The sequence below is a fragment of the Coenobita brevimanus genome, chromosome 65 (assembly GCF_032717465.1).
Source record: "Coenobita brevimanus isolate Jiangsu-jjx chromosome 65, ASM3271746v2, whole genome shotgun sequence".
NCBI classification, from domain to species: Eukaryota; Metazoa; Arthropoda; class Malacostraca; order Decapoda; family Coenobitidae; genus Coenobita; species Coenobita brevimanus.
In genome coordinates, this window is record NC_137018.1 from 51,321,319 (window position 1) to 51,333,795 (window position 12,477).

Below are 12,477 nucleotides of genomic sequence, written 5' to 3' on the forward strand. Positions count from 1 at the left end.
GCACTGCATTTCTTCTCTGTACATCCCCAAGACCAGTCGTGTTAAGTCACTTTGCTCTCTCCACTGCCATTCATCAGACTTTCAAAATATTCTTCCCATCTGGTCCTTACTTCATCCCTATGGATTAATAATCAACCACTTACATCCTTCACATTACATTTCTTTCCACTGTCACTTCTATATTTCTGCACCTCTTTCCAGAATAACTTCCTATTTTCAGAGTTTTATTGTTTAAAGTTTTATTACTTCAGAATTATGTTATGCTTGAATGCCCTTTATTTGTGTCTTTAGGAGCTGGTTCAGTATCCAGTGGAGCACCCAGACAAGTTCCTCAAGTTTGGTATGACACCAAGCAAAGGTGTTCTCTTCTATGGACCTCCAGGATGTGGTTAGTACAAATTTTTTTTGCACTGTACACACCTTGTTTGCCTAGGCTGAGACCTCGTGCTAAGATTCACAATGCCTGTTCAGAGCATCATCAGTATAATAGGCCTTTTGTAACTAATGGAATGTTCAGGAAGTAGCAAGAATACTTTTCCTCTCCTTGGATTGTACCCTACCTATTTATTTGTGGAAAATAGCAGGAGGAGGAGGAGTACATTGTCATAATAACCACTTGTCCATTCGTTCAGGTAAGACACTGCTGGCAAAGGCAATTGCAAATGAATGTCAAGCCAACTTCATTTCCATCAAGGGCCCCGAACTTCTCACTATGTGGTTTGGCGAATCAGAGGCCAATGTTCGAGATGTGTTTGACAAGGTGGGTAATCAGTGCTTTTTTAGTCAGCTTAACTCACAACACTAATTGTATATAGTACAGTACAATTACTGTAGTTGTTGGTCAGGTTCTAAATGTTTTCATAGCATGCACAGAATGTGCATAATACATGATGTGGGCCCAAAATCCCCCAAAGTGGCATTTCTGGCACCCTCCTTCCCAATATTCGGCTTCTACCTGCTCAGAGGTCCTCTGTGCACCCCTTCTTGCTCCGACACATCAATTCCATTTACTATCACAGTTCTTTTTAAGTCAAAGAAGTGTTTATGCATATGTGTATCAGTGTTGTTTGGATTCCCCATGAGTGGTACTTCTGAGGCAAATTTGGGAAAGGTTAGGGTGGGTAGGCTTAGCAGGGGTCAGGAGTCCCCCCCTCCCTGGGCATTGTCTTAGTGCACAGCATTTTGCTGACCAAATAACAGTTTTATAGGCGAGTAAGTCAGTGTTTTAATACCAAGGTTGGTAGCAAACTCCTTTACTCTTCTCGGATTCTGAACAAAATAAGTGATATTCCAGCCGAGTGTTATTATTGTCATTTAAATAAGATCATTCATAAAGTCTGACTCAGTTTCAAGACTATAAAGGTACTCTTAACAGCAACCATATTGTATAATTGGGTTGTTTAAATTTGTACATTTTTCCTGGGATGTTTAGACATTTTGAACATAACACACACTCAAATCCTAGTTGCCATAGTTTATTGTTTAGTTTGTCTGATTGCTTTTTTTTTACAGCATTTATTATTTGTTCAAGGATGTGTGGCCTTATATCTGTCATCATGAAATGCTTGTTGCAGGTGCAGAGCTACCATAAAATGAACAAACCAGCAGTCCCATTATTTAAATGTCTCTTTCTCCCTGAAGTGTTCAGGGATGTATTTTTACCGATACTTTATGATGATACTATAACTCAGAAAGCATTTTCTTCTTTTTTTTTTCTTTTTTGATGTAGAACACTTGCAAATTGAAGCCATTATAAATAAATTATCATAATTTAGCTGTTCAGGTAAAGTATTATTACAGAGCAGCCTGATGGTGCAGAACAGGATAACATGGAGGCAGCTCATTTTTGGCCACCTGTCAGGGTTCAGGTTACAGATAGACAAATAGATTATCAGCAGGTTGAAATATGCTACTGAATGGTGTTCACCACCTCTGATAGACTGTTACCACAGTCATACGCTAAAGTAAGTTTAGGGTCTCAAAACGAAATCTGTTGTTATGCATTAATTTGTATTTGTCTGATGGAACTGGGTCACCCCCATACCGTAGTTTGAAAATTGTATTCTTGCATTAAACCCAGTGAACCATAGGAATGAGTCTCATTTGTAACTATTCAAATTGACCCTCCAGTCTGATTGCACTTGGGCATCAGCTGAGCTGAAATTGGTTAGTGATTTTTGTCTTGTTAGAAAAGTGTAATTAATGATGATTACCACCTGTGTTACACCTTACTCATTATCTGTTGTCTTTTTGCTCCTCCAGGCTCGGGCAGCTGCTCCGTGTGTCCTGTTCTTTGATGAGCTGGACAGTATTGCCAAGGCTCGAGGAGGCTCTGTTGGTGATGCTGGTGGAGCAGCAGACAGAGTTATCAACCAGGTGAGCCACAGCGATTGTTGTATAAAAATTTCTTTGTAATTCACGCTGTGAAACGGCTGAAATGTGGGAAAGTAGCTGGGGTTGATGAGGTGTATGCAGAGATGATTAAGTATAATGGAGAGGGCAGAATGAAGTGATTGTTGGAGTTACGTAAGAAGGCATAGATGAGTGAAACTGTTCAAGCAGTGGAAGAAGGCTGTGATTGTACGCGTGTACAAAAATAAAGGTGAGCGAAGCGAGTGCAAGAATTATCATGGCATAAGTTTATTGACTGTGGTAGGGAATGTATATGGAAGAATTATTATAGAGAAAGTAGAAGAGATATCAGAGTTCCTGGTGAGTGATCAACAGGGTGGATTTAGGAGTGACAGAGGATGTGTGGTTCAAATATTTTCAGTAAGACAGATAGTGGAGAAGGCTTGTGAGGAAGACTATAAGGTGTTTGTGGCATTAATGGATATGGAAAAAGAATACAACAGAGTAGACAGAGAAGGATTGTGGAAGGTTTTGTGCATGTACAATGTAGATGGTAAGCTGCTAGATGCCATCAAGAGTTTTTACGATGGTAATGAAGCATGTGTAAGGGTGAATGGCCATCTAAGTGAATGGTACACAGTTGGTATGGACGTGCGACAAGGTTGTGTGATGTCCCCATGGTTGTTCAGTATGTATATGGATGGGTGATGAGAGAAGTAAAAACACAAGTAATGGAGAGGGGGATGGCTCTGGTAATGAATGGTGATGGATGGAATATCTCAGATTTGTTGTATTCTGATGATGCAATACTACTTGCAAATCTAGTGCAGAGTTTTGCTGATGATGAGCGTCGTGCCTTGAGAGTAAATGCAGAAAAGAGTAAAGTGATGGTTACAGAGAGAGAAGGTGACTCCCAGTGCGATGTTACAGTGAAAGGAGAGAGACTAGACATGGTGAGAGAGTTCCAATACCTGGGTACAGTGATAGAAAAGAGAGGAAAATGTGCAAAAGTGGAAAGTAGAGTGACACAAGGAAGGAATGCAGCTGGTGCAATGAAGGCCTTGATAAGAAACAGAGGCTTCACTGTTGCAGCTGCATGAGGCTTATATGAGGGAGTGCCATCTTGAATATATGGATGTGAAACTGTGGTGTGGCATGTAAAGTGTGAGAGCAGTGGAGATGAGAATGTTGAGGAATGTATGTGGAGTACAGAGAGTGGATAGGATAGGAAATAAAGTGATTCATGAAAGATGTGGAGTGAGGAAGTTGGTGGACACCAGAATCAAAGAGAGTGTACTTAGATGGTTTGATCATGTGGAGATCTGTGGACACCAGAATTGAAGAGCATGTACTGAGATGGTATGGTCATATGGAGAGAATGGATAACAATATAGTGGTGAAAAAGGTATATCTGAGCGAATTTGCAGGAGGGAGGAGGCGAGGTAGGCCAAGGAGAAGGTGCAGGGATATGGTGGATGAATGTTTGAGGGAGAAGTTTGGAAGTCGATGAGGCTAGGGGACTGACAAGAGATCAAGCAGGCTGGATGAATATTGAGAGGAGAAGCGCATGATCAGGGATTTGACGCCCCGTTTTAACGTGACAGCATCCGGATTGACTCAGTCGGATACGTTTATGTGAAGCTGGAGAATGTGGTGAATGTTTTTGGCATATCAGATTGAGCCAGGATTCTGGGGGCTTGGATGGTGAGTGAATGGAAGCCTGGCCCATTGGATTGGGCAAATTTGGGCTGTCTGGATGTTGCTACTCCTCACCCTGCCCTAGGGTGGGAATGGAGGTCTGGATGATGATGATGATGATGTATTTCATCATGTTCTAGAAAGAGCCCCAGAAGGCTGTAATACACAAGAGGTTAGCTGTTGTGTATCTCATTTGATAACCATTTCACTACAATGATGTCTGTTTTATTCTTCATATTGTTTATAAAGGCACCAACATGCTTGCATGCATCGGCCCTGGTCACCAAGTGACAGCTTTCCATGCTGCTTGATCTTTGGCAGCCACACTCTTCAATCCCTTATCCTTGAGATCACACTCTTTGACCATGTCCCAGGTCTATTTTGGTCTGCCTTGCAACCCTGCCCCTGAAATTCACATTTCTTACCCTCGCACCCAGTTGTCATCCTCCGTCTTCTCAACTTGTCCAGATCATCCCAACCTACCCCTCCTCATCACAATGCCAATACATTCAATTTCCATCCTTCCCCTGAGCAGTCCTTGCCCTGCAGGCCTCGTGTTTAAGGTTGCACCACACATCCATCTAATTTTCCTGCCATCTTATATTGACTTTATTCCTTTCTAGAGAGTCGTACAGAATGGGAGGGTGTAGGTGTAACCTTGAACCCCATCACTATAAGGAGAGAGGGTCTTCCTTGCTGAATACAGTAATCCAGTTAGCTGCAACAGCTATAAAATTCATCTTCAGGATGAATGGGTTATTTGTAGTTATCAGGATATCTTTGTAATAATACGTAAAATGCCAAAAACGATGTCATGCTTTCTGTAAAAGGAATCCTCATATTGGGGTCGGTCATATCAGTTGATGTTTTCTGTGGACTGGAAGTTAAATCAGGTGCCAAATCCAACTAAATACTTCACAATAGTAGTTGGAAGCTGTTTGGGAAGAAAGAAGTTTGAGGTGTGTAATAAAATTTGTAACAATTTGAGAGTCTTAGCTTGCTAAAGGTTGCCTTTGGCAGCTTTAGAGCGGAGGCTGCCTTCGGTAACGTCCGCCCAATGTCAGGCAACAAACTGGCAGTCATAAAGAAATCAGATCATTATAATATAGATTATACTGTACCATTATACCATACAATTTTAGGTGTAGAAGGAAGGAGAGGCAAGAGAGTGATAATACATGAAACATGTCAATCTTCTCTCTTGTCATGCTGGAAATTTCAGCGTGGACCTAGGATGAATCCTTCCCCTCCATTCTAAACAAATGGCCAGAAATGAGTCATAACTCAGGAACCTGTGGCCTGATTGGCCTAGAAATTGTTTGCTTCAAGTTAGAGCATTGGAATGGTACCTTTTTTTGACAAAAATTTGTGTTATATCCACCATTTTTGCTGTTTTACGGTAACAAGCCAACACACACAAAGATTTCGATCATTATAATATAGATGTACAGTCGCCAAGTGCCTGTACTTGTATCTGAATGTTTCCTGCTTGAGAATGATGTTTGTGTGGCTAGTTACCAAGCATGTAGCCACTTTTCATTCATGGTACTAGCTACCTTCCAAATTTGATGGTGGCTATCCCATCCACTACGATACGTATAATGAAGAATTATTTCTCTAATAACAAGGTGTCACTGTAAGCTGTTGTTTCTAATGCATTCAGTAAATTGAACCTTTGTTAACACTTTCGGGGTCTTTGGACATGGATCCGTGTCCAGCTTGGAAGTGTCCAAGCAGCTCTTTTGATGCAGATCCACGTTCAAACAAAAAAATCTGCACCATAAATCAAGAATTGCATCTAATGTCCTGAAATTTGGTCCGATATTAGCCTGATTGAATTTGCAGTTCGGTGATACTATGTTCATTCACATTAAAATTTGAAAATGTGACTAAACAATGCTTAGAAAAAAAGCAGTATAAACATTCTTATGTGGTCTTTCAACTTATACTCATCATTACTGTTTTACCTTATGCAATATCACTTCCTTTATTCTTTCATCTTATTCTACAAAGGCTCAGTGTTCTAACTTTAAAAACAAATCCGTTAATCCAAATATTACATGGTGAAAAAAGTATTGGAATAGGAAAAAACCTGAGTGTGTGGATTTGGTATAAGCTTTCCTATGTGCTCTTTCAACTTACACTCATCATAACTATTTTACTTTATGCAATATGACTTTTTTTTTTTTTTCCCCTACAAAGTTTCAGCTTTCTAACGATATAAAAAATCCTCTAATCCAGATATTTCAGGGTGAAAAAATGATCGGAAAAGAAAAAGACATGAGTGTGCTGCTATGTAGCAGGGTGGAGAGTGGGAGGGGGGAAAAGTCGAGGGTTCCACTAGCTGCAGGGGGTCGGACTGTGAAAGTATGAAGCTCATTCATTTGACAGTAGCAGATGCCAAAAAAAAAGGCGTCATTGTTCGTAAAGGAGGAAACTGAGCCATCCTGTTGTTGCTTCCTCAGGTACTGACTGAGATGGATGGTATGGGCTCCAAGAAGAATGTGTTCATCATCGGTGCCACAAACCGCCCCGATATCATTGACCCAGCCATCCTCCGTCCCGGCCGACTTGACCAGCTAATTTACATACCTCTGCCAGATGAGAAGTCACGAGTACAGATCCTGAAGGCATGTCTCAGGAAGTCACCAGTCTCAAAGGTCAGTTGATAGAGAGAGAGAGAGAGAATCAAATGCTAAATGAGAGAGAGAGAGAGAGAGAGAGAGATTCAAATGCCAAGTATAGTCGGTGAGAGTGAGGTGAGGAAGTAAGTGCTTGACACATAACTGTTGCTTTAAGATCACTATTAATACTCAAGATACATTATTGATGTATATGATTATACCAGTATATGAGTGTGTTGTCCCAGATGATTGGCGGAAGAGTGTAATTATTGTTAATGTGTACAAGGGGAAGGGTGATGCCCTGGAAAGAGGAAATTATAGAGGCATAAAGCTTTTGGACCAGATAATGAAGGTAATGGAGAGAGTTGTAGAAAGTACGATTAGAGAAAGAGTGAATGTTGATGAGATGCAGTTTGGATTTATGCCAGGCAAAGGGACCACTGATGTCATATTCATTGTTCGACAGCTTCAGGAAAAACTTGTAGGAAAGAAAAGGGAATTGGACATTGTTTTTGTTGATTTGGAGACGGTCTTTGACAGAGTCCCTAGAGCAGTGGTAAGTGGGCAATGAGAAAGCGTGGGATCAAGGAGTAGCTGGTTAGGTTGGTTATGGCCATGGATGTGGGTGCTTGCACCCAGGTAAGGGTGAATGAAGATTTGAGTGATGAGTTTTCCATGAATATTGGTGCACATCAGAGGTCAGTCTTGAGCCCCTTATTGTTTATTATGGTAGCTATTTTAAGCCCTCTCATGTGACTTCAGAAATGGACTGCCATGGGAAATGTTATATACTGATGATCTGGTGCAGATTGCGGAGAATGAGAGGGAGGCAAAGGAAAGCTTTAGGAAGTGGAGAGATGGAATGGGGGCACAGTGTCTTAAGAGTAAATGCAGATAAAACAAAAGTGATGGTATCTAGGGCTAGGGGCAGTACTGTCAAAGAAGATGGGCAGTGACCATGTGTGATCTTCCACAAGGGCGTGGAAAGTAGTTCCATCTTGTGCAGTGTTTGTGATAAGTGGGTGCATAAGAGATGTAGTGGTATCAGAGACCAGACTGCGAGATAATGCTTTCACGTGTGTGGTGTGTCGGGGAGAGCATGTGGAGATTGCCAGGTGTGAAAGGATTGAACTTGCTGGTGAGTCTCTTTTGTGTGTGGAAGTTTTGTTAATTGGGAGACGTGTTATATGCTGGAGGTGGGGCTGGAGAGGAGTGGTTGGAAGAAGTTCAGGGAGCTGTTGCCTCTCCTGACATTGAGAGGGCTCTTCCTCCGTGTTAAGGGATCTTTGTATGCGGCATGTGTTAGGAGTGTAATGCTGTTTGGTAGCGAGACCTGGGCAGTAAAGGAAGAGGATATTCGCAGACTCAGACGTACAGAAATGGCATTGATTATGTGGATGTGCAGTGCATCCCTGAGTGCAAGGCCTGGGGGAGCTAGGTTTACAATGGAAGAGTTGTGAGGTAGGATGGGACTGGAGTGTATTGGTGCTGTGATGAGGAGAGGTAGACTGAGATGGTTTGGTCATGTGGAGAGGATGGGGGATGATAATTAGGTGCAGAAAGTGAGAAGTATTACCCAGTAACCCCTTAACAGCAGTTAATTTGGCAAGAGCGATACCCCTGTTGCGACAATCCACACAAAAGTTACCCAGTTTCAGTGCAATAATTTTCATGTTGATACACAAGATTAAAAAAAACAAAAAAAAAACATGCATAAGAAAGTAAAACCTTTCCTCTTACCAGCAACCACACCAGTGAATGTTTATATGCTCTTATGATGCCGTAGAGAAAGATGGAAGCAACACCGTTTTCGGTGTATTTCTGAATTGCCGTAGCTGTCCATCATGCACCACCACTCACGCCACCACTCACCACACTTCATTTCCCGACCACACTCCACTATACGCATCACTTTCTTTGCATTATCTTGAATGGTTCACTTAGCGCTTCAAAATCCTTATTTTACAAACATCATAAAATAAAACAGTGTGATACTAAACCTTGAAAACTACTCAGTAAGAGTAAATAATGCTAAACTCAACAAAAGATATTTACATAGCTTACACCAGACACTATCACTTTCCTTGTATTTTAGTCACTTACACTTACTCTCTATCACTTATTTCCATTTGTTCAGTCACTTTTTTAGAGAGGCTAGAAGTTGATGAGTGTGTGGAAGTCACAGTGGTGTAACTTTTGTTGGTTGGTGTCACTTGCAGCATGGTGTGCTGGCTTGTTTTTTCAGATGTTTTACAGTATATTCCACACTAGAATTACTGGTAGGTGCCTACTTCCTTTTCTGTGGAATATGACCTCTAGCACCTCTTTTCTTGGTAACACCATGCGAAGTTGAGGGCTTGGGCGAACGCAATGAACCACCTGTAGACGCCATGACTTCTTGAAGCATACTGGGCTCACGTGGTTTTGTAATGTGTGTTCCAGTGAGGAGGATGCTAAAAGAACGAACTGGCAACCCAAAATGTGGTTGGATGAATACACAGAGTACTTGCACCAAAATGCAGGGCTCAACTTTTGAAACAGATTTGTGGATTTTTAAAGGAACATTACCGCTTGTCGAGCAGACCTTTTAAAAGGAACATCACAACCAAGGGGTTGATGTTGGGGTAGGGTAGCGAGAGGTAGACCAAAAAAGACCTGGGACGAGGTCATTGAGTATGAGCTCAGGGATACAGGACTAAGTAGGGAAGCTGCCAGAGATCAAGCAGCTTGGAGAGCGCCATTAGTTGACCAAGGCTGGCACGTGCAAGCATGTTGGAACCGTCAAAAACGAAACAAAAACCTGATTGTACCATCAATGATTGTACATTTAAACATGTTCAGTATGGATATACACCTCCCCCCCACTATTCAACAGAGATGCATTCCATAAAACATGGTTGAATAACAAATTGGTCGAATAACAAACTGAGGTTTCTCATAAGATTGTCAAGAAATAGGGGGGTTAGGTTCCTGACCACCGTCGTTATTCAGAAAATATTCAATAAAGATGGAAAAAATACCTTTAAATATGAACAAAAGTGACACAGGGATTTGAGCTGTTTTCTTATAGACCTATGTTCCCAAGGAAAATTGTTTTACTGTAGTACTAGATACATATCAGATGATTGACATTTGATTTTTGATCAAAAAAATATCAAAGAACAAATGAAATATCCAAAAAAATATTGAAGAACAAACGAAATATATCTAGTTAGCAATGTTAAGAAAGCCATCTGAATGCCTTTAATAGCGTAATTATTGCCAATCTCACCGACTGGACACGAGATCAGCACACGAAACTCAAATGTATTCAATTTAAAACCATAAATAGCGGTGGAATCCTAACTGAAAGCAGTGAAATCTAACTGGGGGGCATTGCCGCTAGAACTCCTCAGTGATTATAACCTACCTAACCTAGTGCAGACTAAGGTGTGCATTACATAAAACTGACACCAAAACAGTATCGTGTTTTAAGAGTTTTCGTTAATCAATGGCTCAATCAGCACATGACCATGCAATGACGAAACACTCACTCAGGTTGGTGAGCACATGACTGCGCTTGACAGGGGAAGTAGTAGGGGTCTTGGGTGGATTCATGAAGGTGCTGTAGTATTCCATGAGGCCAAATAGAAATGCAGACAGATGAAGAGGCAACCGATCAGCAGGGCAGAGAGCAAGAGACTGGGCAGCTCAGCCGGTCTGTCTGGCAGCATGTGGTTTGAAATGTCGAAATGGCGGGGATAACCATGTCAAACATTGTGAAAGGGTATAGATTTATAAGTGTCGAAACAACGAGTTGTCAAATAACAATCAGTTGAGAAATGAGGGCTTGGTACTATATTTGGAAATGTATACATATATAATAAATAAAGAACCTATTCTGTCTGTCTGCCTGATGACAAAGAAGTACTACATCTCTAGAAATGCATTCCTAACTTAGAATATTGAAAAAATTTTGGTAGCATTGGAGTCGGACCTTTGTCAGTTACTTATTTCATCAGAAAACAAGTGCCATCCATCCATCCATCATCTAGTCCTATGTTGCCCCATGAGGAGCGTAGGAGCCTGGGGCTAGGCGTTTTGGTCCTGACATTTAAGATGAGAGTGACCAGCCTCATTCATCTGTGAGTGGCATTACATGAGCAGTAAACCCCAACCACGCCTTGGATATAAACCTGTGCCGGCTCAGTCCAATTGGAGCTCCTTGATTACCTACTAAACCACCAGGTGCCATAATGTGGTTATATGGTTACCACCCAGCATAGTTAATGGAAACCATTTGGCTAGTCACTCAGTGCAAAGTCACCCATAGGCAGAAGGAAGAGGAGAGAATGAATGAAAGAAAGATAGAAGAGGGAGTATACAGTCACTTGTAGGTAGAAGGAAGGTGAAAGAATGAGGGAAAGAAAGACAGAAGAGGAAGGAAGGAAGGGAAGAAAGGGCAGACACCCAAAGCAGCTCTACATTGAGTGAGTGGATGGTGAGCACCCCCACCTGCCAGTACCACATTACATTAAACAGTTCATATGTACTGAGTTCATGTGAAGATCTGCTGGTTGTTTTCTCCAAAAATTCCTTTGAATTTGAGTTTCATGGAGTGGTTGTGTCTGTCAGTTAATCGTGCAAGTGTCACCTGTACACACAAAACCTTACAGCACACTGGATTGAACTGAGTGAGTTTTTCTTTTTGAAGGTTGGGTTGAAACAGGGATGTGTCATGTCTCCATGGTTATGGTTATTCAGTCTGTATATGGATGGGGTTATAAAAGAGATACAAGGTAGGGCAGTGGATGTTGGAGTGGCCCTGATGAGAGAGGGCAATGTTTGGAAACTCCCTGTACTGTTGTTTGCAGATGATACTATGTTGTTAAGTGAAGACGAAGGGGAGCTGCAAGGCTTGGTGGATGAGTTTGGGAGTGTGTGTTAGAAATGGAATTTAAAGGTGAATGTAGGGAAGAGTAAAGTGATGGTCTTCGAGAGAGGTCAAGTCAGTGAATGTACAGTGAGGTTGGATGATGAGGCAATGGAAAATGTGAGAATATTTAAGTACTTGGGTAGTGTCATGAGTAAGGATGGAAGTTTGGAGGATGAAGTGCTTGAAAGGATACAACAAGGAAGAAAGGTTACTGGTTCCTTGAAGGTAGTGATAAGAAACTGGGAAGTGAGCGTGGAAGTGAAAAAGTTATTACATGACAGTATTGTGATACCAACTCTGACGTATGGAAGTGAAGCTTGGACGTTGTTGGAGGGACACAAGTCAAGAGTGAGTACAGTGGAAATGAGTTATTGAAGAGAAGCCTGTGGAGTCACGTGGAGAGACAGACTGACAAATGAGGATGTGAAGGAGCGTTGTGGTGTGGATATGGATGTGATAGGAAGCATTAGGGGAAACACACTGAGGTGGTTTGGCCATGTGGAGAGGATGGAGAGTGAGAGACTGACTAGGAAAGTGTATGTGAGTGAGGTGGAGGGGGAGAGAGGGAGGGGAAGGCCAAGGATGAGATGGAGGGATGGAGTGGAGAGGTATATGAGAGAAGGGGGTGTGAATTGGGAGCAGGGCAGTGAAATGGCAGGGGACAGGGTGACGTGGAGGCGATTTGTTTGTGGCCACCCTGTATAAGGGATTAAGGCGTCTGGCAATACGTATATAGATAGACACTGGATTGACCTAGTTTCATAGTTGGACTGTCTTTGCACCTTCTATCTTTTGTGGATGGGATTGTTAAAATTAATGATAAACTGTTGATAGTTTGCTTAAGAGATGAGTAAAGAATTTTGAAAGCTTAAATGATGAGTGAGGATG

The 12,477-nt window shown here is 41.7% G+C and overlaps 1 protein-coding gene across 1 annotated transcript in view; it reads left to right on the top strand.

Annotated features, from left to right (window-relative positions):
• The window catches only part of TER94 (Transitional endoplasmic reticulum ATPase TER94), a 53,097-nt gene that overhangs the window by 36,868 nt on the left and 3,752 nt on the right, over nucleotides 1-12,477 (top strand). The window contains exons 11-14 of the mRNA XM_080276326.1: nucleotides 292-388; nucleotides 633-760; nucleotides 2,263-2,376; nucleotides 6,516-6,710. Of these exons, the coding sequence (XP_080132452.1) occupies nucleotides 292-388; nucleotides 633-760; nucleotides 2,263-2,376; nucleotides 6,516-6,710 (534 nt within the window). The remainder of the gene's footprint in view (nucleotides 1-291; nucleotides 389-632; nucleotides 761-2,262; nucleotides 2,377-6,515; nucleotides 6,711-12,477) is intronic.